Raw genomic sequence first — 21,206 nt, forward strand, 5'->3', positions numbered from 1 at the left:
GGAGCTGCATTTTCATTCCGGGAAGGATCAGAATATCCAGTGCTTCTCACTCCTCTCTGTCCCCGCTTCCCAGGTGCGGTCGGTGGGGGAGAAGAGGAAGACCCTTCATCTCCTGCAAGCTAAACCAAGAGAATAAATAATGTGATTGATTTGTTGACAGTGATTGCTTCAATCCTGCTTGGATTGATGGGGATCAGAAGTTGAAAAACAGTTTGGGCATATGCCTGCATCCCCCGTTAGTCTGTAGCGAGTCCTTACCAGCTCCATTGCTGGGAAGCGTGGTCAGCAGTGAAGGAGAAGTCATCTCCTCCTCCTGCCAGGAGAGCTGGGGCCTGGGGATCCAAGGAGTTCTCCACTTTGGGATTAACTATAATTTTTCTTGGGTATCTCATCGTGAGATTGTTTTGCAGGCGCTGCCGGAGTGGAAAGCTTTGCAAGGCTGAGACGGCTGTAGTTGCACTTGTTTGGATCAAGTTGAGCGCAGCGCGATGAGGAACCTGCCTTTGCCGGTCCTCTTCTCTTTATGGTGTGAGCTGGAAGGTTTTAACGTCCTGGAGAATAATTCCATAAATTCAGCCTTCAGTAAACTCTTCTGAACAATGAAAAGCATGTCCCAAATAAGTCCTGTTCTGACACGGTGTCGTATTAATGCTGTTCACCAACCGGAGCTCTGAGCTGCCGTCCTCGCCCTGGCAATAATTTAACATAGTTTCTGTATTATGGAATATTGATTTACTGTGGAGCATAAAAATGTGCAGTACTCAGCAGAAGGGCCTCACCAATTGTTATGCTCCAGGAACACTGCTGCTCAGGAATGTGAAATAAATTTTCCCTTTTAACAATAGACCCTGATTTGCATAGTCTCTATTCTTGTTTCCCCAGGGATTGTGCCACTAATGGTCTGTAGCGAGCGCTCCCCCACTTTGACACCGAAATACTCTATTTGCACACATACAAAGAGCTTTGCTGTTGAACAAGTGTAATAACTTTTCAAACGGTTTACTCTGTGCTGTGATTGTCTCCTCTCTGTTGCGTGCTTACTTCTGTTTGAAGAATTTAAGACACCGAACACCCCCTTCCTTCTCTTCTTTGATGTTTTAACTGCATTAATTTCAGGGAAGTTTGGTTTACAGCAATCCGAAAAGTCACATCCTCCTGTGCTGCCACGTCTGAGGTGGTGTCTTGTTGCTGGTTGAAGGAGACCAGGAGCTGGGAGGTGGCTTGTTTGTTCGAGGATACACCTTCTTGGAAAACATCGACTCCTGCTGCAAGCCCTGGCTGTCCCAGCCCGTGGGGTGGGTTTTGACCGAGGGTATCGCAGCAGCTTTTATTTATTTTACAGCATTTTCCTAGGGAGGATGGTGGTTTTCTACAGGCATGGGTTGGGGGATGCTTGGCTTGTGGTCTTTGCTGGTGTGTCCGCCTGCACGCACTTCTCTGGCGCTTTGGCAGCAGACGGAGTTTTGGGATGGAGTTGCAGTGTTGTGCAATTTGTCAGGTTATTTCAGGACCTCTTACTTTAAAGCAATTCAAGAAGATGGCTTGTTGTAGTTGTTGCTGGTTGTGCTCATGATGCATTAGCGCAGATGGTAAAACCGGCCTCTGTTACCACTGTATCCTCCTCTTACTGCCCGGGAGTCGCTGGTCCCCAGCTCCCAAGTCTGCCAAAGGAAGGTGGGAAATCTCTTCTTGAAACCCTACCTGTAATGTGAAGAGGAGGGGAAAAAAAAAAAAAATAGTAGTGAAAAATTTCTATTGGCTTAGTGCTTCTGCCACTTTCTGCTTTCTAATGGAAGAAGTCTAACTTCTGATGAAAAATACGTGTCTAGAAAAGGTAACGATTGTACTGCCCTCTGCAACCCAGCGCTGCTAGGAAGCTGTTGTAAGCAAAATTATCATATTGATAGGGAGCCTTAGTCGCCAAAAAGGAGGATATGCTCCTGCAAGAAATGGGGTGTGAGCCTGAGCAATCCTACTGTAGGCATTTTGGGGGGAAAAGTGGGCATGTTGGTACTTAGTTCGTATTGTTGCCAATGGTGTGTTAATCAGAGCTTTAAGGGGGAAATTCCCAATGAACTGGAAGCAGAGGTGGAGCAAACTTTGTTGTTCAGTTATAAACGCCTTTCGTGCATGGTATGGTCTTACCTTCTCGTTCCTGGATTTAGCTGCAGGGGGTAACAAACTGCCTTGCGTTTTCTGGTACGATGATGATCAGGCGAATTCTGCGCGTCGGCAGTATTCGCGGTCCTGCCGGCTGCTGTGCCTGCAGAGTTGCTTGTGAGCATGTGGAGAACGGTATTGAAAAGGTGCTCCAATAAATTCTTCTTGGAAACGTGGTATTTTTCAGCTGGCTGCTCTGCTGTGCATCCGGAGAGTCGGTTCTGCTGGCGTGACAGCCAGCTCTTCGTGTCCGCGCTCCTCTGATTCCCACCTCCGGGCCCCAGTTTGCTCCTCAACCTTCCCCTTCTCTCCCCACACCTTGCTCCCTAGTTCGTGGGTGCCGAAACGGGATTCAGATGTGGGCCAAAATACTTGCACTGGCGTAGCTGAAAGAATAAAAATCAGAATTTTAGGCTATTGTCACAGAACAATTGTTGCTGTTAAGGGCTGAAGAGCAGCTGAAGTTTGGAATGGCTGTTTTTCAGACAGTCAGCTGCAGAAATGCTTGGGGCATTGCATAAATGTCATAGCGTGAAGATCTGGGGCACTCGGATTTGAAATATCGCAAAAGTTCAAACCTAGCCCTGGCAACCAGCGTGAAGAATTTCAGCAAAGATCTTAAAAGCATTCAGGAAACTAAGAAAGAAAAAACCAACATCTGAAGTCCAGTTCTGAGTCTGAGCAGAGCCTTCTGCTGGGCCATGCGATTTTGCGTCTGCCTGGTTGATGTGCTGCCAGATTTGTGCGTTGGTCATTGAACTCAACAGAAAGCGAAATCGTAAGGGTACGATGGTCATGTCGTTGGGATCTCTTTACAGTTAATGGGTACACCACGTCACAGAGCCCTTATGGTCAGGGGGCGTTCTGGGCTTTGGAATATTAGGGCTTTGGAATATTAGGGCTTCTTTTTTTCTTCTTTTAAGCAGGTGACACCTTGAGATAGCTGAAGAAGTTAAGCACAGGAACCGGGGGAAGTGAGCTTGTTGGGAGCAGAGGGCTGGAGCTGCATCGGGGGGTGCATGTTGGCCTGGGGAGTCGAGCACTTTGGGAAGATCCTCTCCGCGATAGTCTTTGGGAAGATCCTCTCCGCGATAGTCTTTGGGAACAAGTGAGATGGAGGTGTTAAGAGGAACACTAGTAAGGCGGTAGCACGATGTTTTGAAACCAGGAAAAGCTGGGAGTGCTCTCCAGCGCTGAAGTGGTGGTTTCTAGTCTACGTGTTTTCCCCTCGTGCTTCCATATGCCTGCGGATTCACCCATTAATGGAAGGAAGCTGAGGCTGACAAAGTAGAGAGTGCACATTCTTCACCTACGCAGCGCTGACGGGAGACTCCTGTTGAAGATCGGCACTAGGCCATCGGTGGCCTCTGCCTTGGCCTCTTTGCCTGGAAAGAATGAGGAGCAACTTTCTAAAAGTTGCTTTTGCTGCAGGTCAGCTGAGGCAGAGGAAGGCAAGTTCTGAAAAAGGGTCGTAAGGTCCCTAAATGCCTGTTGCAGGCAGATGTGGGACAGTCCAGACCGCTGTGGGCTCTGCTGTGCAAGGGTTGTCCTGCAGGGCAGGACCGAGCGGAGACGGGAAGCTCTGCCGGGAAAGCATCACCCCTTACAGCTCTCTGCCTGTTGTCCCAGTGACTGGCTCCCGTGTCCTTGTTTGGAAGGTGTCCTCTTAGTGTCACGGTGCCGTCAGTACGTAAGTCACGCTGTCAGCTTGGCACGGGGGACAGGAGTTTATTTCTGTCCCATGGGATTCATTCCCTGGGACTCATTCTGACACCCGCTGGCACGGAGTTGAGCCGGGCCATGGTTTGGTTCCCGTTGGCTTGGCCATAGGTGACGTGGGAGCAACAGAGGGAAGCACAGCAGTGTGTCGACGAAGCATATTGACATCCCATGCAGACTCTGCTTGGGAGCTGGTGTTTGAAATCCCACAGATCCTTCTGCTGATGGCCTTCATGAGTATTTTAGGATCACCATCAGAACAGATGATGTTTATTGTGTCCTTCCGGTTCTTAAAACCAAAACTAGTTATGGGTTCATAGAATCATGGAATGGTTGGAGTTAGAAGGGACCTTAAAGATCATCCAGTGCCACCCCCTGCCCTGGGCAGGGACACCTCCCACCAGCCCAGGTTGCTCCAAGCCCCGTCCAACCTGGCCTTGAACCCCTCCAGGGATGGGGCAGCCACAGCTTCTCTGGGCAACCTGGGCCAGGGGCTCACCACCCTCACAGCAAACAATTTCTTCCTCAGATCTCATCCAAATCTCCCCTCTTCCAGTTTAAAACCCTTCCCCCTCCTCCCATGGCCCCCCTCCCTGCTCCAGAGTCCCTCCCCAGCTTTCCTGGAGCCCCTTTAGGGACTGGAGGGGGCTCCAAGGTCTCCCCAGAGCCTTCTCTTCCCCAGGCTGAACCCCCCCAGCTCTCTCAGCCTGTCCCCACAGCAGAGGGGCTCCAGCCCTCCCAGCATCTCCGGGGCCTCCTCTGGCCCCACTCCAGCAGCTCCATGTCCTTCTGCTGTTGGTGCCCCAGAGCTGCAGGCAGCAGGGGGGTCTCCGCAGAGGAGAGGGGCACTCAGCCTTTTTTGAGAGACCATTCTCCCATTTCCAGGCTTTTTGAAAGCTGCTGTGTGTTCCTCTTGAGGTTCGTGGGTTTCTGTTGGGATCGTGGATGGGACTGAGAAAGGGCCAGCACAGACAAGGCGAGTGACTCAGCATCACCGACACATCGTGAGTCACCACTGCAGGTTCCAAACCCGGGAGGTGGTGGGCTCCAAGTTGTTACACATCGGGATGAAATGCTGTATCATCAGCACACGAGCCCATGTGCCTTGTGTGATGCCTGGGGCGGCGCGGCGTTGCCCCCTCGGGTGGTGATGTTCTCCAGCTGCTCTGCTTTCGGCTGTTAACTCCATTCCTGCAGCACAGCCAGACCCTGAGCTTGGCATAGGGGTGTGCGAGAACTAAAGTTGCGTGTTTCTGCAGGTGATGCGGGTGGTGGCTCTCCAAACGTGAGGTAAATAAAATGATGGTTTTCAGCTTCCCGATGAGAAATGGAATACAGTTTGTTCGCTGTGTGTGTCCCTCCATAGAATTTGCTGGCTTATTCCATGCCTATTTTCTGGGATTCCTCTTACATGGCATGTGTTCTTCTTCAAAGTATTACATTTAAGGAGAGAAGGATAGTTGTGTAGGGTGGCTTGTGTTTTACTTCCTTTTCTGAGGATGCTTTCTGAAACCATTTGCACTTCAGAAGTATAAATCTCGTTAAGATAAGCCTGAGGTGGCGTAGACGGTGATGATGGCGTTCAACAACATAAATATTTCCCCATTTTATTTCAGGGGAAAACTGCTTTCTCAAAGAGGGGATTCAAGTATATTTTTGTTAATGCAGCTTCTAAAATGGGTGGAATTGTCCTGAATCACAGTAAAATCCGTAGTAGGCAGGAGGGGCTGTGGAGGTGGTTCGGTAGCTTTGGTTTTTCAGTGCAATGCGCAGGTTGGGGGGTGGGTGTCCCCTGCCACCCCCCGCCTTGGCAGTTGTTTCACTTCGGTATTTTTCATTTCCCTGTTTTGTTTCCCCATCTGTGTGGGTCCATTTGTGGATGGAGCTTTGCAGCCTTCCAAGGGTTTTTTTGGATCCTTGGGCTGCACTTACCTTCCGTTAGGAAGGGATTTGGGGATATTTTGGGGACAGAAGCTGCCATGAGAGTGTAGCCTGGGGCAAAGGCTTCGGCTGCAGCAGCGAGAGGGGAGAAGGCAAGAAATGAACTCCAGTACGGAGCATCGCCGTGGGCTGAGGGCCTGCTGGGACCTGTGGGTCCATACTGGTGCTGAGCCCTGGGCTGGACGCCGATTCCGCAGCTGGAGTATCAGCAGTTTGGATTCTGCTGTGCACGGCTGCCACAGGCTGTGCGGTCTCGTCCTGCCGTAATTTCTATGCAGGAGTTCAGGCATCTTTTCATGGCTGGCCTGGGCCAAGTTTTTTTTCTTCTTTTCTTCTCTTTTTTTTTTTTTTTTTCTTTTTTAATAGAAATGAGCTAGAGATGCCAAAACAAACCTTTCATATCCTGATCCGAGCGATGGTTGCTCTGTAGACAAAGCCTTGCATGCTGTGGCCGGTGGCGTGGTTTGGCTGGTTCCTTGTCATCAAAAAGGAGGGCGGTTGGGATCGGCTTTATTTGAATGCGACCGATGCGTGGCCCCCCCGGGGTTGCTGGTGGCCCCCCCCCCCGGTGTCACTGGCGGCCACCCAGCGCTGCCCTCTCGCTTGGGCAGAAGCCTGGCGTCCTTCCTTAGCTCTACCCAGGATCAAAATACCTTAGGATTTGTGCTCCCAAATTTCCCCCGGGCAGTGGGGTGTTTTTTGTTTTGTTTTTTTTTTTTTTTTTCAGTGAGGAACAGTGGAAATAACTCTTTACTCCCAGCCTCTGGAGGTCTTCGTTTTTTCTGAATACGGGAATGAATGAACCGAGTGGAGGTTTGAACTAGATTTAGCTCAGTGCCGAGCACATGCTGTGAATAGAAGAGCCCTTCAGAAGCTGATGTTTCTGTCCGCAGGGTGGGGGCGGGTGTTCAGCTGAACAAATTGTTCGCTTTGGCTTCTTCGCAGGCAGAAGTGTTATGATCAGCTAATGAGATTGTTCTTGAGCGCTGGTGGGGTTTTCTCTTCCTCCCTTGGAGTTGTCATGCAAGTGTATTTGGCAGAGTTTTAACTCTTGCTCCACCCAGAGATCTGGTTTTGCACTGGTCTGGAGAAAAAAAAAAGTATAAAAGCTTGGTGGTCTGTTGTAGAGGGTTAGGGCAGAGGAATGAATTTGGAGACTCTACGGGGACAGGGGCAAACTGGAAAAATAGCAGCTGAGTTGGGCGCGAATCTCTTCCTTCCTTTAGTGAGGCACGATTGAAGATCATGAGAGCGATTGAGAAAGTTGCAGAGTTAAAAAGTAGGGCTTGAGGGGATGACAGTTAGATTTTGTTTGTTGCCAGAATTGTGTATGCGAGCAGAGCAGATGGTGTTTTACTTGGGCTCGTCCTGGGTTTCCAGGGTGCGTTGGTAATGCTGTCCCTAGCATGGACTTTTACAGCAAGTGTCCTGATATTTTATTTTCAGTACTGGCATTTGAGCCCCTCAAAAGATAAGCAGAGAAAGCGAATGGGGAACTTTTTAAAACCCGTTTTTAATGCTAATGTTTCTCAGTTTCTGGTGGATCAACGGGAGTTGATTGAACCACGAGATGTCTCTTGGCATCTCACTATTGTTCAGGTGCATTGCCATTGCACCAGTACGGACATGAACCATTGCGTTGCATTCGCGCTACTAAACTTTGCCCTGGGGCTGCTGCCCTGTGGTAGGTAACGCAAGGAAAGCACGCGGAATTAATATGGAAGATTTGCCCTTTAATAGAGTTGACAGCTGAATGTCATAAACTGTCATATTTGAAATCGCTTTTGTGGTCTGTTGGCAGGTTTTGTCCCTGCTGAAGATCCCAGGTGGAAATGGGAACTGAGCTCTGGTGTGCCCCGTTTTTGTTCGCTGTAGCTGGCAGCAAGATCCTTCTTCCAGTTACGAAGAGTGGATTGCATCGAGTGCTGGTACTCGGGCAGCTCTCAGGAAGGCACGAAGTGCACCTCTGAGCATTTTGGCAGTGGCGTGATGCAGTGGGATGTGGAGTCGAGTACAGAACTGGGAAGAGGAAGGCAGGTTGTGCAGAGATTTTTGGAGCAGAATCAAATTTGGCATGGAACCGTGGCTTCCTGCAGTTCCAGATTGGCTGGTGCAGTTGGAGAGATGTGTGTGACTGATGAGGAGATTGCGCACGTGTGTTTCTTCTTGGTTCCTCCGGGAGAGGACAAGTGTGTGAGGTGCCATACGAGGCCAAAAGCAGGTTGCTATCAATCCAGAGCCAACCAGCTGGGATGTTGGGAGCAGTTCATGGCAAACCAGTAGCACCCAAACCCCCCGTCAGATCCAAAGCCTGGTAGACCCATGAGGGATGAACGTGGACAACAGCTCTGGAGCAATCCCAGGTTTTCAGTGTGGGCCATGCCTTTGGTGGGAAAGAATGGGTTTTGCCAGGGTGGGACTGTAGCAAATCAATATAGGGGGTGGGATCGGATGACCCAAGAAATGGAGAATTTGGCCATATAGCATGAGAGTGGATTGGGATGGAGACCTCCATGAAGAACGAGCTCCATGCAAGCAGTCTTGCCAAAGAAGCTCCATGGGACATTGTTTTACCGTCTTCACTCTCTTCCTTCTCCTTCAGGAAGTGAAACGTTGACCCAGCTGTGTCTCGACCGGGTGTTAGAGACTAAATCCTTCTCCCCACAGCACAGGCACATTCAGGATTGCCAAAGTTGGAGCCCTGGTTGTAGGTCATCTGGCAATCGCCTCCCGATTGCCAGTACTGAAGCCTCATTTGGTGAATAGATGATGAATTATCTTATTCAAGAAGTGTCCTATACTCTACCTGTTGCGTTCTGTCCTAATGCCGTGGTGAGCCTCCCACATGAAGTCAGATAATACCTACCCAGCCCGCCGCTGGCAGGCGAGGGAGGCTGAGGTTGTAGGACTTTTGGGAGAAGGTCTCAAAATCTGGGGCTCTGAACTGTACCTGGTCATCTTTGGTGGTTTCTTCCATTGAAAGCTGCGTGGGAAGGGGGAGAGTAAATATAGAATGGCCTCTGTGTTGGTAGGCGACTGCATTTCAGGGGACAGAAAAGCCCCTGGGTATATGCCAATAAATAGTGGAGGAGGGGAGCCATATGGAAGGTGCCTGGAAAGCTGCAGCATGTCACCTCGTCCTGCAGCATTGGACTGTGTCCGCTGGGAGGGAGATGCTGGCGGTGCCATGGCTGGGGACTTTCCTGCTCCTGCCTGGCCGCAGGAGGGTGAGGAGAGTCGGCAGCACCACACCGTGGGGTCCAGCTTCACTGCCCAAAGCTCCTTCTGGCTCCCGGTGACTCTCTCCCATTGCTGTTCCATTCCGTAGGCTGCTTGGAGGCAGGAAAAGTTTTTCAGAGTTTTTTTGTGTCGTGTTTCTCTCTCTTCCTGGCATTGACTCTTTTTTCTGCCAGTGCAGCCTGTTACTCCTCATTGAACATCAGGATGATTTGGGTTTGCTGAAGTGCTCTGGGTGGCAGAAACAATCTCACTCAGACCCTGGCGGCTGCTTCTCATTCATTACCGCTGACTCCTGGAAGTGGTTCTGGTACCTAGTTCCCCTCCGGTCTGTAACTTTCCAATCTGAAATCTTGTAACTTCATTTTTCTGTGCTGCTCCGTGTCATTATCAGGATGGTTTAGCAGCAGCTGGTGCATCTGCTCTGTTCGCTCTGCAGCTGGGCCTTTAGTAGGGCAGTGTCCTGGTGGAACATAATTCTGCTGATCTCCAATTCCCTCAGTTTGGTGCCATCTCTGTCTGCCCCACATAGAATCATGGAATGGTTCGGGTTGGAAGGGACCTCAAAGATCACCTAGTCCCAACCGCCCTGCTCTGGGCAGGGACACCTCCCATCAGCCCAGGTTGCTCCAAGCCCCGTCCAACCTGGCCTTGAACCCCTCCAGGGATGGGGCAGCCACAGCTTCTCTGGGCAGCCTGGGCCAGGGGCTCACCACCCGCATGTGCAGGTTCACTCCACGCGAGGGGACCTAAGGCTGCTAATTCTGTGCGCACACTGTTTACGATAACCACCCACCGCTGCGGTTGGTGGGATGCTCTCCCCGTGGTCCAGCCGAGCACCGCGCCGGCTGGGCGCACGCGGGCGAGGGACGGCTGTCGTTGCCATCACCTCGGCTGCTGCGGCCGCTCTCCTGTGCACACCGACGCCTGCAGAAGGGGAACAGGTCAACCTGGGAAATCGTTGGGGTTTTTTTTAAGCATCGGACCCCTAAATAATTCATTTTCTGTGCTGTTTCATGAGCTTACCCTCCTGTCCCAGTGCGAGGGGCTGTCCTGTGCCATCAAAATAGGCTGTATTTTGTGGAGGTCGCCCGGCGCATGTGCAGCAGCCTGGTGAGCGGTTTCCTTGGCGGATGCAGGATTTCACCGCGCTGCTGCTGCTGCTGGCGTTACTGCCCACACCAGCTCTGCCTCTCGAAGCACAGGACCGCTCTCAAGACAAGCCATCACCGACACCACTCCCTGCAGCCATCTGGCCGTCTCTTCAGCCGTCGTCTTTGGCTTAATCCAAGCCCTGTTTTGGGCAAGTGCAATAAACTCATTTATTAGTTCAAGTCTGTAATCTTTAGAAAGAAAGGAAGTGGGTTGCCTCCCCAGAGCCGTGTCTGGCCGAGGTTTCGGGCGGCTGCCGGTGCTGACTGCAGCGACTTGACATGCTGCGTTTTGTGCGTGGTTGCCGCTTTCTAGTGCTTGTCGAGAAAAGAATCGCTCCTGCAAAATATTTATATAGAGAGTAAAGCTAAAGAAGCTCCAGAGCTTGTTACCCAACAGCTGATTACATGAGCAAAACACATATATGTTGCTGACAGCACATGGCAGCAAAGGGTGTAATTGAACAAGCTCCGAAAAAAGCTTAATTCTAAATATAGAGGACCATGCTACGCTCAATACTGTTTTGGAAAGTGTGGCTGAGCCATCATTATGTATCTTCCCCTCCTCCACCTATGCCGCAGGGTGTCGGAGGATGAAGTACATGTTACTGTGTTTCGCTTTCTTGGTTTATTTTTGGTTTAAATCCAGTGGGTTTTTCTGGGGTAGGATGTGTCCTGGTTTTAAGGTGAAGAGCAGGTCTGCTGCTGGTTACCCTGCCCTGTCGCTTAGGAATCTAAATGGGCGTAAAGGGGTTTTTATACGCAATCTCAATTTCTGTGTAATCTGAGCAAAAAAATGAGATGTATTTAATGGACCCAGCCAGAATTATTCCAGCAGGCGCAGGTGCTTTTGTAACATTGCAGAAGCAAGCCAGGGGGCTGGCAGTTTGGAGGTGCTTTCAGCAGCTTTTGATATTCCTAAAACAATTCCCAACGCTACATGGATCCCCTCCCCAAGAGCAAACTGAAGCCTGCTGAGATCTGGCTTAGAGCCCTAAACTTTCTAGGGGTCTGGATGGTCTGTCACATCCACACGTGCTGAAGATGCCAGAAAAGCAGCCACAGCCATTGCAGAGGTCTTTCCTGGTTTTAAACTATAAAAAAAATTAACCCTTCTCCAGTAAAAATGGTTCTTAGCTTCTGAAATGCAGAGCCCCACCATGGCAGGGGGATTAGAACAAGGTGATCTTTAAGGTCCCTTAAGGTCCCTTCTAACCCAAACCGTTCTATGATTCTCTGGAAGGAGAGGATGGTAGAATTTCACTGGAACTTGGCTGGCAGAGAAGTGACGTGTTCTGGAAAGTCTTGTGGGAAACTACGACGTGAAAACCCTGCCGGTGCCGCAGGTGATGGAGTCAGAGCCGCGCCGTTTTCCAACGATGCTCGGAGAAACGTCTCTGCGAGATACAGCAGATCCGCTCCCCAAACGCCGCCTTTCTGGCGGGGGGGGGGGAATTCCGTGCCATCCGGGCTCAGGCTGGAGATCCCTCGCAGGGAGGAGGGACCGTAAAGCTTTCGAGGCGTCATCCTTCTTGGAATGGAGTGAAACGTGACGGGGCTGAGGTCTGGATTAGAGCTGCGTGATGGGGTGATGCCGGGGTGGTGGTGGCAGCTGCTCAGCCCATTGTAAACCAGATGAACCCTGTGGTCACTCCACCTTGCTGGGAGGGTATGGCGGACCTTTACCCAGCCCCGGTGCTCAGCTGCCTCGGCCACCTTTTGTCTTGGGCTCTGCCGACTGTATCCTCGGTGTAAGCGATGGAGGATTAAGATCTGGCCTTGCTGTGGCATCCACAAATACTAAAATGCCCACCAAACCTAAGGTCAGCATTAATCAAAATAGAGCGGGCACTTTACGCAGGGAAATATTCCAGAGAGAAGGACTTCAGCTCCTAAAAATGCTTTGAAAATGGTCTTGGAGAGGGATTGGGAGGACGGAGAGGGCTGGGAGGACTGTAGGCAGTGGATACATTTGCCCTTTTTGGTGGAAATCTGGCCTCGTCTAAATTGGCACTGAAACGGCGTCGCCCACGCAGCCGCGAGGTCCAGCAAGAATACGGAGAACGTGTCTTGTTCTAAATCTGTGGGTTTCGCTTGCTGTTCGAAGGCACCAACTCCTCCTCTTCAGAGTATTTCTATCAGTAGATCTGAAACTTGTAATAACCCTGGTGCTTTTCTGGGTTTTTTTTAGGCAAGTACATTTGGTAGCAGGGCGCCTAAACAAGTGCGGGTGCATAGGAGGTGTAGATTTTTCTAAGAACTTGATTATTGCTGTTGCTTACCCTCTCTGCAGCTGGGGGTGCTTCAGCGGTAAATCTCATTTTTCCACGTGCTGCTTTTGCTTTAAGGGCTGGTTTCAGCTTTGAAACGGGTTAATCTCAGCAGCAAACTTCTGGGTTAGATTTTGGAAGAAAAATCTGGACGTTCCTGTGGCTCCCCTGCCCCGTGCGCTCTCGCTGGGTTCCGAAATGCGACAGAAGGAGGGGGAGATGGGCGAGGGGAATTATTTCGTGATTAATTTCTTAATTGCTAAACATCCAGGTGTGGCAAAGGCTTTGTGCAGTGGCACTGGGTTTGCGCGTGCGCTTTCTGCTGATGCTTTGTTTTCTGCACCATGTTGTGGTTTTCTTCCTTTCTGGGTAGCCTTAGTATTTATCCACTGGAATCAGAATGCTTGGGGTATATTTTTATAATATTATAGCTTTTAATGTGAGAGGGCGGAGCCGTGGATTTCTACGTACCTTACGGTCTTTGTGTTCCTTTCTGCCCTGGAGTGTGGTAGTTTTTGTAGGGTGTTTTTGTAAGAGTGGACCGTAAAATGCAGTGGTGTAGTCCCTGTCCCAGCAAAAGCATATTTATGCTCCTGCAGAACCGTACCTGGTGTTCGCAGCAGAGATAAAGACGGTAGGAAACCAGTCAAGAGTTGCAAAGGCTGTGGGTTCCCCCCGTGCACCCACACGTCCTCGCCTTCTCTCGCCTCGCGCCGCCGAGCCCCGCAGATCAGGAGGAGCCGGTGCCTTTGTGATGTTTTTTCCTGCTCGCTCAAGCCGTCAGATGCAGAAATCAAGTTTTCTTTTCTATTGTCCGCTTTCCTTTGCAATGCCTCCTTGCAGGGCAGCAGCCTGTGCAAGGCCCTCTTAGCTCCGTTGCTCCTCTCCGAGCGGTGGTTACTCTTAAAACCGAATGATGGTGTGTTGTGAAACTTGCCGCCGAGTTCTAACGGTGGCCACGTGGGACGCGCTGGTGTTCAGGCGTATTTTGGGACTGACGCCAGAGGTCTTTTTTTCTTTCTTTTTTTAAGAGGCTGCGTCAAGGAAGGGAGGGCAGATGGGTTTTGTTTTCTCCAAGCCTTGGAAAAGTGGGGCTGGCAGATGTGGCCAGGTAGGACTGGAGCTGCTGGTTCAGCGAAGCGTGGAATAAAATCTTAACGCTTGCATAGGCAGGACTTCAATCACTGGGTACCAAAAGTTGTTTTAATGTTGCTCTGCGGAGGCATGGCTTTTGTAGCACGTCTGTAGTTGGGTTGGTAATTATTAGCAGTGGGTAGATGGTATCAGTCATGCCATTCAGTGTGTAGCTTTTGATCTATCTGTCAGTTCAGCTAGGTTTTTTTGTGGACTGTATAATTAAAATCACACTCAAAATAATCCCCCCCCTTCCCCTCTCTGTTTTTCCAGGAGGCGAAGGGCAGAGTGGAGATGGGCAGCAGACCGTGCAGCCATCGTCAGTCGCTGGAATTGGCTCCAAGCCCACGTCTCAGACCTGGAATACCGAATCCGGCAGCAAACGGACATTTACAAGCAGATTAGAGCCAATAAGGTGAGGACCAGGAGCGCGTTTGGATACGTGTGGTTTTGCTGTCTGCCTCCTAACGGCTCTCCTTTCTGATGTAGCGGAGACTACGCAAAGTCTGATGCTTCCCCCCGCCCCCCGCATCTCTCAAAAAGCGTATTGCACAGTTGTGACTAATGGTAATGCTATTTGGCATGGGCTGAGTGTAATTCTTTCCCCCGGTTCAATATGGTAGCATAAAGTGAGCAATACCTTGCTTTAAAGTCCATCTTTGGCTACTGAACAACACTGTTACTGTTACAACAGCACGCGTGTTGCTGTTCCCCATTGTTTGAGCCTTTCTCTTTTTTATTTAAAAAAAACAAAACAAAACAAACAAAACCCTTCCCATTCTTTCTTTTTGGGAGTAGCTGAAGATGGGGATAAGGAATGACTTAACAAGAGGTTTATTGGGGAAGGGAAGGGACTGTGGAGGAAGTTAACTTCAGATGCTATCGCATAGCGCAGGCTTAAAGTTGAGTCTGTATCATTAAAAAAAAAAAAAAAAAGACTGTTTCTAGGTGCTGACCTTTCTCTGTGGAAGGAATTATTTTTTTCAGACTTGCTCTCAGATTTTGGGAGAATGGGGGAGAGCAGAGGAGGGCTGAGGAAGGAATTGTTAGCCAGACTTGTTCGGGCATGCAGGTCTAAATGTCAGGCCTTGGAGGGAGGGATGTCTGGAGTTTGTGGCAAGAAGGCTCGGGGTATTGCATCAACTTACAGATCCTCAGGAATTCCGAGTCCACCAAAGGCTTTTCCCAAGAGGAGCGGTGGGGAGAGAGGCTTCCGGGAGGGTAGAAGCACAGGCAGGGGAGGGAGACTGGACTTTTATGCAGCTATGTAGAAAAACAGGCTAATTGAGTGAGTGAGGGCTATAAATGAGGAGGCGAAAGAGCGTGGCTTGCTGAACGGAATACGTTACCGAGATCAGAGCAAAAGGTTTGTGGGAAGCGGTCTGGGTGTCAAAGTAATGAACTAGTTTCAGAATCATCTTCCTTCCGTCTTAAGAAAGCCGATCGTGCAAGATGGTGTCTAAATATAAAATACAAAACAGCTAAACATTTATATCCTGAAAGTTAAGTAATGAAAGAAATGAGAAAACTCATCTAACGAAGCGGAAGATTTCAGTGCTTTCACCAGATGATGACAATTTGACAGACTGGGGAAACGGCCCGAGAGCGGCTACAAGCATCCCGTGTGTTTTTATCTAGGGCTGCAGCCTCGAGGTCTGGAAGGAGAACGTCACAGTATTGTGTCAAAGTTGAAAAGCACAGCTGAGGTTTCGGAAAACAGGATGTCATCTTTTTTGATTTTTTTTTTTTTTTTTTTTTTTCTCCAAACAAAACCTCCCCCACTGCAATAACCCGATGCGTGAATTTAAGATCCAGCACACCACTTAGAGTGGCGAAAGGGTTCCGATGTGGAGGGTTTGGCAGTGGCTGTCCCCCCGCAAGAACAAAAGCAAGGAAGCGGGTACCGAACACCCCGTCTTTGTGGTAGGACTTCACAGAGATCACTGAACACCCAGCTCTCGTCGTCTCGGTGTCGTTGTGTTCAAGGATGCCTTGTGAAACGTGTTCTGTTTTCATCAATGAAAAACTCAGAGTAAGGGTCATAAAAGCAGCTTGGGAGAAGAGCAGCTTGGCAGAAGAGAAGCGAGTGCGGGTTTTGGTAACGCAAGAGTCTGGTTGGAGTGGATTTGGCTTCAAATTGTACAAGGACAACAATTAAAGAATTTGGAGGCACCTTATTTTTTCTATCAACGTAACTTAACTCCAGCTTATTTGGCCATAAGGAGATTGAATTCCTGCAGCAGCCACGTTTTAAAGTTGCTATTCTATTTTATTCCTTTTTTAGGCTATTTACCTTTATATGTTACGGTTTACATCCCAGTGTACCCTTCCAGAAAGATGCATTGCTTTGCCAAATGGAAGCGAGAGAAGGGTCAGGCGGTCGAAAATAACCTTCTGTTTTGAAGGTGCGCTGCTGCCGGGGCGTCTCAGCAGTAATTGTGTTTTCAGCACATTTGGAGCGGCTCGGTCGGAGCCTGGTGAGATGCGGGAGAAAACAACAAACCAATAAACCTGCGTTCAAAGTTAGTTGTAAAGCACTGTGTTTTCTGGCGCTTAAAAATAGCAGACTGTTGTGCCTTGGGTTTTGTGTTGGTTTTAAAGAGTGCATGCAGTTAATTTAAGGGGACTGGATGTCCATAAAAGCAATAAGGTGGTTTTTGTTTCTCTTCACAAATGTGCTTTGATGGGCCTTTTTTAGACGGGGTGAGGCGCGGTGCTGGTCCCCCCCCCACGCAGAGTCTTTGCACCTCCCTGCGTGCGTGGGCGGCAGATGCTCCGTGTTTGAAAAGGAACAAACGGCATTTTTCATCTTTTTTTGTGTCTCTTACGAGTTTCACTCTGAGATGGTCTAAGAGGTAAATTAGGGTGAAGGGCTCCTGCAGGAATTCTGTGCCGTGGTGGAGTTGGGTGACATACAGTGACTGTAACTCCTTGAAGACGGGGTTGTTTTGCACGTCGTCTCTGCAGACCTGGGTTCGACTTGTTCCCGGACCATCCGAGATGGGTTCACTGTGTCCATTTTGAGCTTTTGTTGTGTGTGTGTGCAGCTGGTCCCGTGGGGGGGGCCGGGCTCTGCTTCGAGCTGCTGAGTCAAGAGAAACCCCGTGATGGGAAGGGTGGGATGGGAGTGAGGAGGAGCCTCTTGCTGGAAGAATTTGCAGCTCTCGCATGAGTTTCCCGTGTCTGCAGTGGTATGTCGGGCTTAGGGCACCATAAGAGATGCTGCTGTCCCTCTGCGGGGCTGTTTAGGACATTCAATCTCTTTCTGATGTGGCTTAATGTGTGTCAGCCCTTTTCGTCGCCCATTAGTCCTTTGGCAGAAGCTGCTGAGTATTACAGGACCACGAGACATCTGAGATCTATCTCTGTATCTGTCTCTGTCTGAGACCTGTACGACTGACTTCTCATTAATACCATAATTAGTGATAAAAATGGAAGTAAAGAACCAGCAAACTTGCCCATAAATATTGGAGGGGGCCTTCCTTTTTCATTTGTTTTGGAGAGTGCTGGTGAAAAGCAAGTATTGTGTGACCTTGGAATAGATCAGATGTGCTGCTCCTTTCCCTTTCCTGAAATGGAGATGGAAATTTGATGTTGCGCTTCTGATTCTTCTCTCTTATTCAGAAGCGTATAAATAACAGAGTTTTAAAACTCTTAGAAGCAAAGCGGAGAGCATGAGCCCTCAGTAGGAAGATGCTGCCCAAGCTGTAGGTCCATAGAGGCTGTCTAGTGGGCCAGGAGGTGGGAGAGGAGGACTGGTGTGCACGGTAGGTTCGGGCAGCGCGGTTTGTGTACGAGGGCACGAAAACCCAAGCTGTGACTGTCACAGGGAAGGCTGCTTAACTCCTGCTCCTTCCTGCGGCGTGGAGCAGCTCCCTCCATCCTCTTCCTTTAAACTGAAGGCAGAAGTCCTTGGTGGCTGTTTCTGTTCCTGACGCCCATGCCTCCCCATCTCCCCTCCCTGAGCAAATGAGAAGCCCAAGTGCTTTCTGGAGTGTCAAAGGGAAGCAGTTTCCTTGGTTCCAATTTTGGATTGGAACTAGGATTTTGGATTTGGAAACCAGTCCCAGTTTCCCTCTTTTTCATGTCCACTGTCTCCTACACCTGACATCTGGAGATGAGCGCCCTCATTGCTGAAGCGTGCCTGAGGATGTTTCTAGAAGCCATGGTGAAATGTCATGGGTTGCTTTTGGAGAGGGATCTTTCAAGAGTAGAGGGAGAAGCACAGCAGCATTTAATTGAGATTAGACTTCCAGCCTCTGACATCCACTAAACGTCCTTCTGGGATGTCAGAAAACTCGAGAAAATCATCATCATGTTTATTCTGGAAGCTGGCTACTTCCTCATTGCTGGTCAGAGGCCACGTATAGTTGTATTTAGTTTATGAACTGCTTTTAAATAAAGTATCCCTGAACTATGGGCTACCACAGTCTTTCTGGAAAGCCACCGATCTGTTGTATAGAAAATTGTGTCAAGGCATAAGATGAGCCTTACAAATGACTTCCATGGCCACGTGCCGTGGCATCGGGTCATGTATGATTTGACTTTGTGGATTTTGAGGGAAGCCTGGTAGCTCCCTCCTCTGTCCAGATAACATGTCCAGGTTCTTTTCCGGCCTCACTTTCTTGTGACACACCGTGCAACCTCCAGAATTGTTTTCAGATGACTGGTCTGACCGTTCTTAATCCGAGCAGCCCTTTCCGTAGCTCCTTGTTTGACCAAATGCAAACTTGTTCTGGCTTGTCCGTTCTGGACTATGTTCATGGCTTGTAGGTTCCACCAGCTCTCTAATCCCTTGCGCATTTTAGCCTGCTTTGTTATAAAATATCTCAGGATATGCATAATGATAATGATTTTCTTTTACTTTGTGTTGTTTAGAGAGAAAGCAGTCCTGCCTTCAGAGTAAGCTTCACTTAGAGTAAAACATAAATAGGACAACATATGTTAAGTCTGATAAAGCAGTGCTCTGCCACTGTGCTTTGTCCCGCTAGGTTTATAGCAATGGCTTGTTTATCAGTGCTTTTCTTTCCTTATTGAATTTTGTGAATATCACTTCTTCGAAAAAAATCTGCTCAGAGTAACGAGTTTGATGGTAGGTTTTTTGGCACCCGCTCAAAACGCTTTGCTTGGCTGCGGTGGCGAGTTCCACTTTGTACTCCGAGCGCCGTCGTTTTCCTGCTCCGCGCTACGGCAAAACGTTCTCTTTGGTTTTGCTGGCGGGCAGCTCGCTGAGCCTCCTCGCGTGCAGGAGGAGGGGAAGGGCTGGGAAACGGGACGGCGTTTCAGCAGTTTTGCCCGAGAGGGAGCTAACCGTCTGCTGTCAATGGGCTGAAGGCATGTGATGTGGCTTCAGCCCCCGTCCTTCCCCGCTCCGAGTTCAGCGGGGATGTCAGGAAAATCCAGGCAGCGGGGGATTTGGTTTGGCATCGTGTCTGAAAAATGCGGTGGGAATGCAAGCCTTGCTGCGCGGCGGGTGTAGTTTCTGGGGGATGACGGATGAGCAGTTTCCCGGCTGAGACCGAAGGACCTGCAGTTAATTCCTCTTCCCTTCCCTCTCTTCCAGGGGCTGATAGTTCTTGGTGAAGCATCAACCCCTGATCCTGCTGTAGATGATGCATCCCGTCCCGTTAGTGCTGAAGTTAAGCTGGAGCCTGGGGCTGACCGGCTGGTAAGTGCCAGCAGCAGAAGTGACTGGGTCCAGATTCTTCACGGTCATGAATTTTTGGGTAGGGAAGTTTCATCCTTTAAGTTTCGGTGGAGAAAGATGCGCGAACCGCGTGTGTGGCGTGGGACCGGCCTCCTGCAGAAGGACTTCATGTGGGAATTCACTGTTGGTCTGCGTAGCTCGTCCCCTCCCAGGTTATTTTGGGGTTAATAAACGACAGGATTTAAACACCTTTTAGCACAGAGTTCCTCGGGGTACCTTTATAATATGCATTAGCATTTTGTGAAGCTTAAAAACCCTAACTAATCCTTTCCCTCTAGCAAAAAAGTACCTCAAACTGAGAGCAGCACAATTAGCAAAGGCTTCTAAAGATGCGGCTATTAATATCTGCCTGAGCGTTACCCCTTGGAAAGGGAACTAATGATTTCAGTGAGATGCACTGGAAACGTTGCAGAGTGCCAGGTATTTATTATTTAATGCAGAAATGTAGGCCACGGACTAAAGGCTTGGTCGTACTCTTCAGCCTGGCTGTGATTGCTTTTGATCCTGGGGGACAGGTCCACGTATTAAAATGGAGGATGTTGGGGAGGTGTTGTACTAGGAAGAAGGGTGGTCCCTGCGTGGCTCAAATCCCTGCCGCCAAACCGCGGCGCTCCTGCTTTTCTGTCCTAACCCCGCTTTTTGGGAGAAACCGAGCGTCACTGCAATGGCAGTGCTTGAGCTTCTTAGACCAATATTCAGCATCGATACAGATAAAAAACTTAACGAGAAGTGACCATAAAATTGTACTTCGAGTGTTTTCTCTTATCGCTGGCAAGACTTTGTCAGAGTTTTCCTGATACTGAATGATAATCTGAAATACTGTGAAATTTTTTATTAACGCCGGACCGCAAAGGGGTTATTACGAGGGATTTTAACGTCTCCTCGCTTGACGCTGGCTTTCAGATGGCTGGTTGGAATTTAAGTCTTTAATTAGCAGATTAGCCGAGCCCAAAACTCCGCTGTGCAATTTGGTCCAACGCACAGGTTTTGCTCGCGACGGAAAATAGTAGATGGTGCTTGAGATGAAAACAGAGCCACGCCGGGGGAGCGAGGGGAGGCTGGAGCGCCGGGACGACAGGGGCTGCTACAGATCGTGATTGAATCACAAGCATTACGCAGTGTCTGGTTTTGAGCAGTGATGTCTGTCTGTCATGTGTCGTCGTGTCCCCCCCCCCCGGCCCTTCCCCTTTCCATGCTTTAACCCAAAAAGCGCTCAGAGAATAATAAACAAGTGCGGTGACAGTGTGCTCCAGTTCCCGTCACAAATAGCGTGTTCCTGCAGTGATGAATTGGCCGTTATTTGGGAGCTAATCTGTATATAGCAGGCTGATAGCGGAGATAAATGATCAAATTTAACAGTGATAGGAAGAATATTTTCTTCCTTATCTGTTTAAATCAGGCTGTTTATTTGACACAAGTGTATTTTCAGCCTGGAATCTGCAGATGGAAGGACTGTGTCCCACCTGGCTTTGTCCCTGCACACTAAAGATACATTTCATATACTTAGAAAATCATCACATTGTCCTTTTTTAGGTTGTCTTAGACATCGCCTCTGTATGTAGAGAATAGAAAATGTCTGTAGATTTCTGATGTATGGGAAAAAAATCCTTGGCCAGTGGCGTCTGGTGTGGCCGCTCGCAACCATCTCGTCGTTGCCGTGTTTATTTGATTTCCTGCTTCCACCCTTTTCTCAGCCCTTTCACTCGGGTCTAAGCTCTTCAGAAGGAGACCTTTATTACTGCAGCACTAGCGCGATGGAGATCCCATCTCTCTTGCAGGTCTTGGAGGCAACAGTAACACAAATAATAGCCACCGAGAGCAGTGAAGAACATGATTTTTGGTGTAAAGCAGGCTGCAGGCCCCTACTTGGCACCTTCTTGGGGCTAC

At 49.4% G+C, this 21,206-nt stretch overlaps 1 protein-coding gene across 6 annotated transcripts in view; it reads left to right on the forward strand.

Annotated features, from left to right (window-relative positions):
• KANSL1 (KAT8 regulatory NSL complex subunit 1) overlaps positions 1-21,206 on the forward strand; it is a 103,595-nt gene that overhangs the window by 58,207 nt on the left and 24,182 nt on the right. For 5 of the 6 annotated variants that reach the window (XM_054224259.1, XM_054224258.1, XM_054224260.1 and 2 more), the window contains 2 exons: positions 13,886-14,027; positions 19,176-19,280. In XM_054224259.1, coding sequence (XP_054080234.1) covers positions 13,886-14,027; positions 19,176-19,280 — 247 coding nt within the window. The remainder of the gene's footprint in view (positions 1-13,885; positions 14,028-19,175; positions 19,281-21,206) is intronic. The other variant, XM_054224263.1, reaches the window with a different exon arrangement.

Source organism: Rissa tridactyla, chromosome 19, assembly GCF_028500815.1.
Source record: "Rissa tridactyla isolate bRisTri1 chromosome 19, bRisTri1.patW.cur.20221130, whole genome shotgun sequence".
In the NCBI taxonomy this organism is placed as follows: domain Eukaryota; kingdom Metazoa; phylum Chordata; class Aves; order Charadriiformes; family Laridae; genus Rissa; species Rissa tridactyla.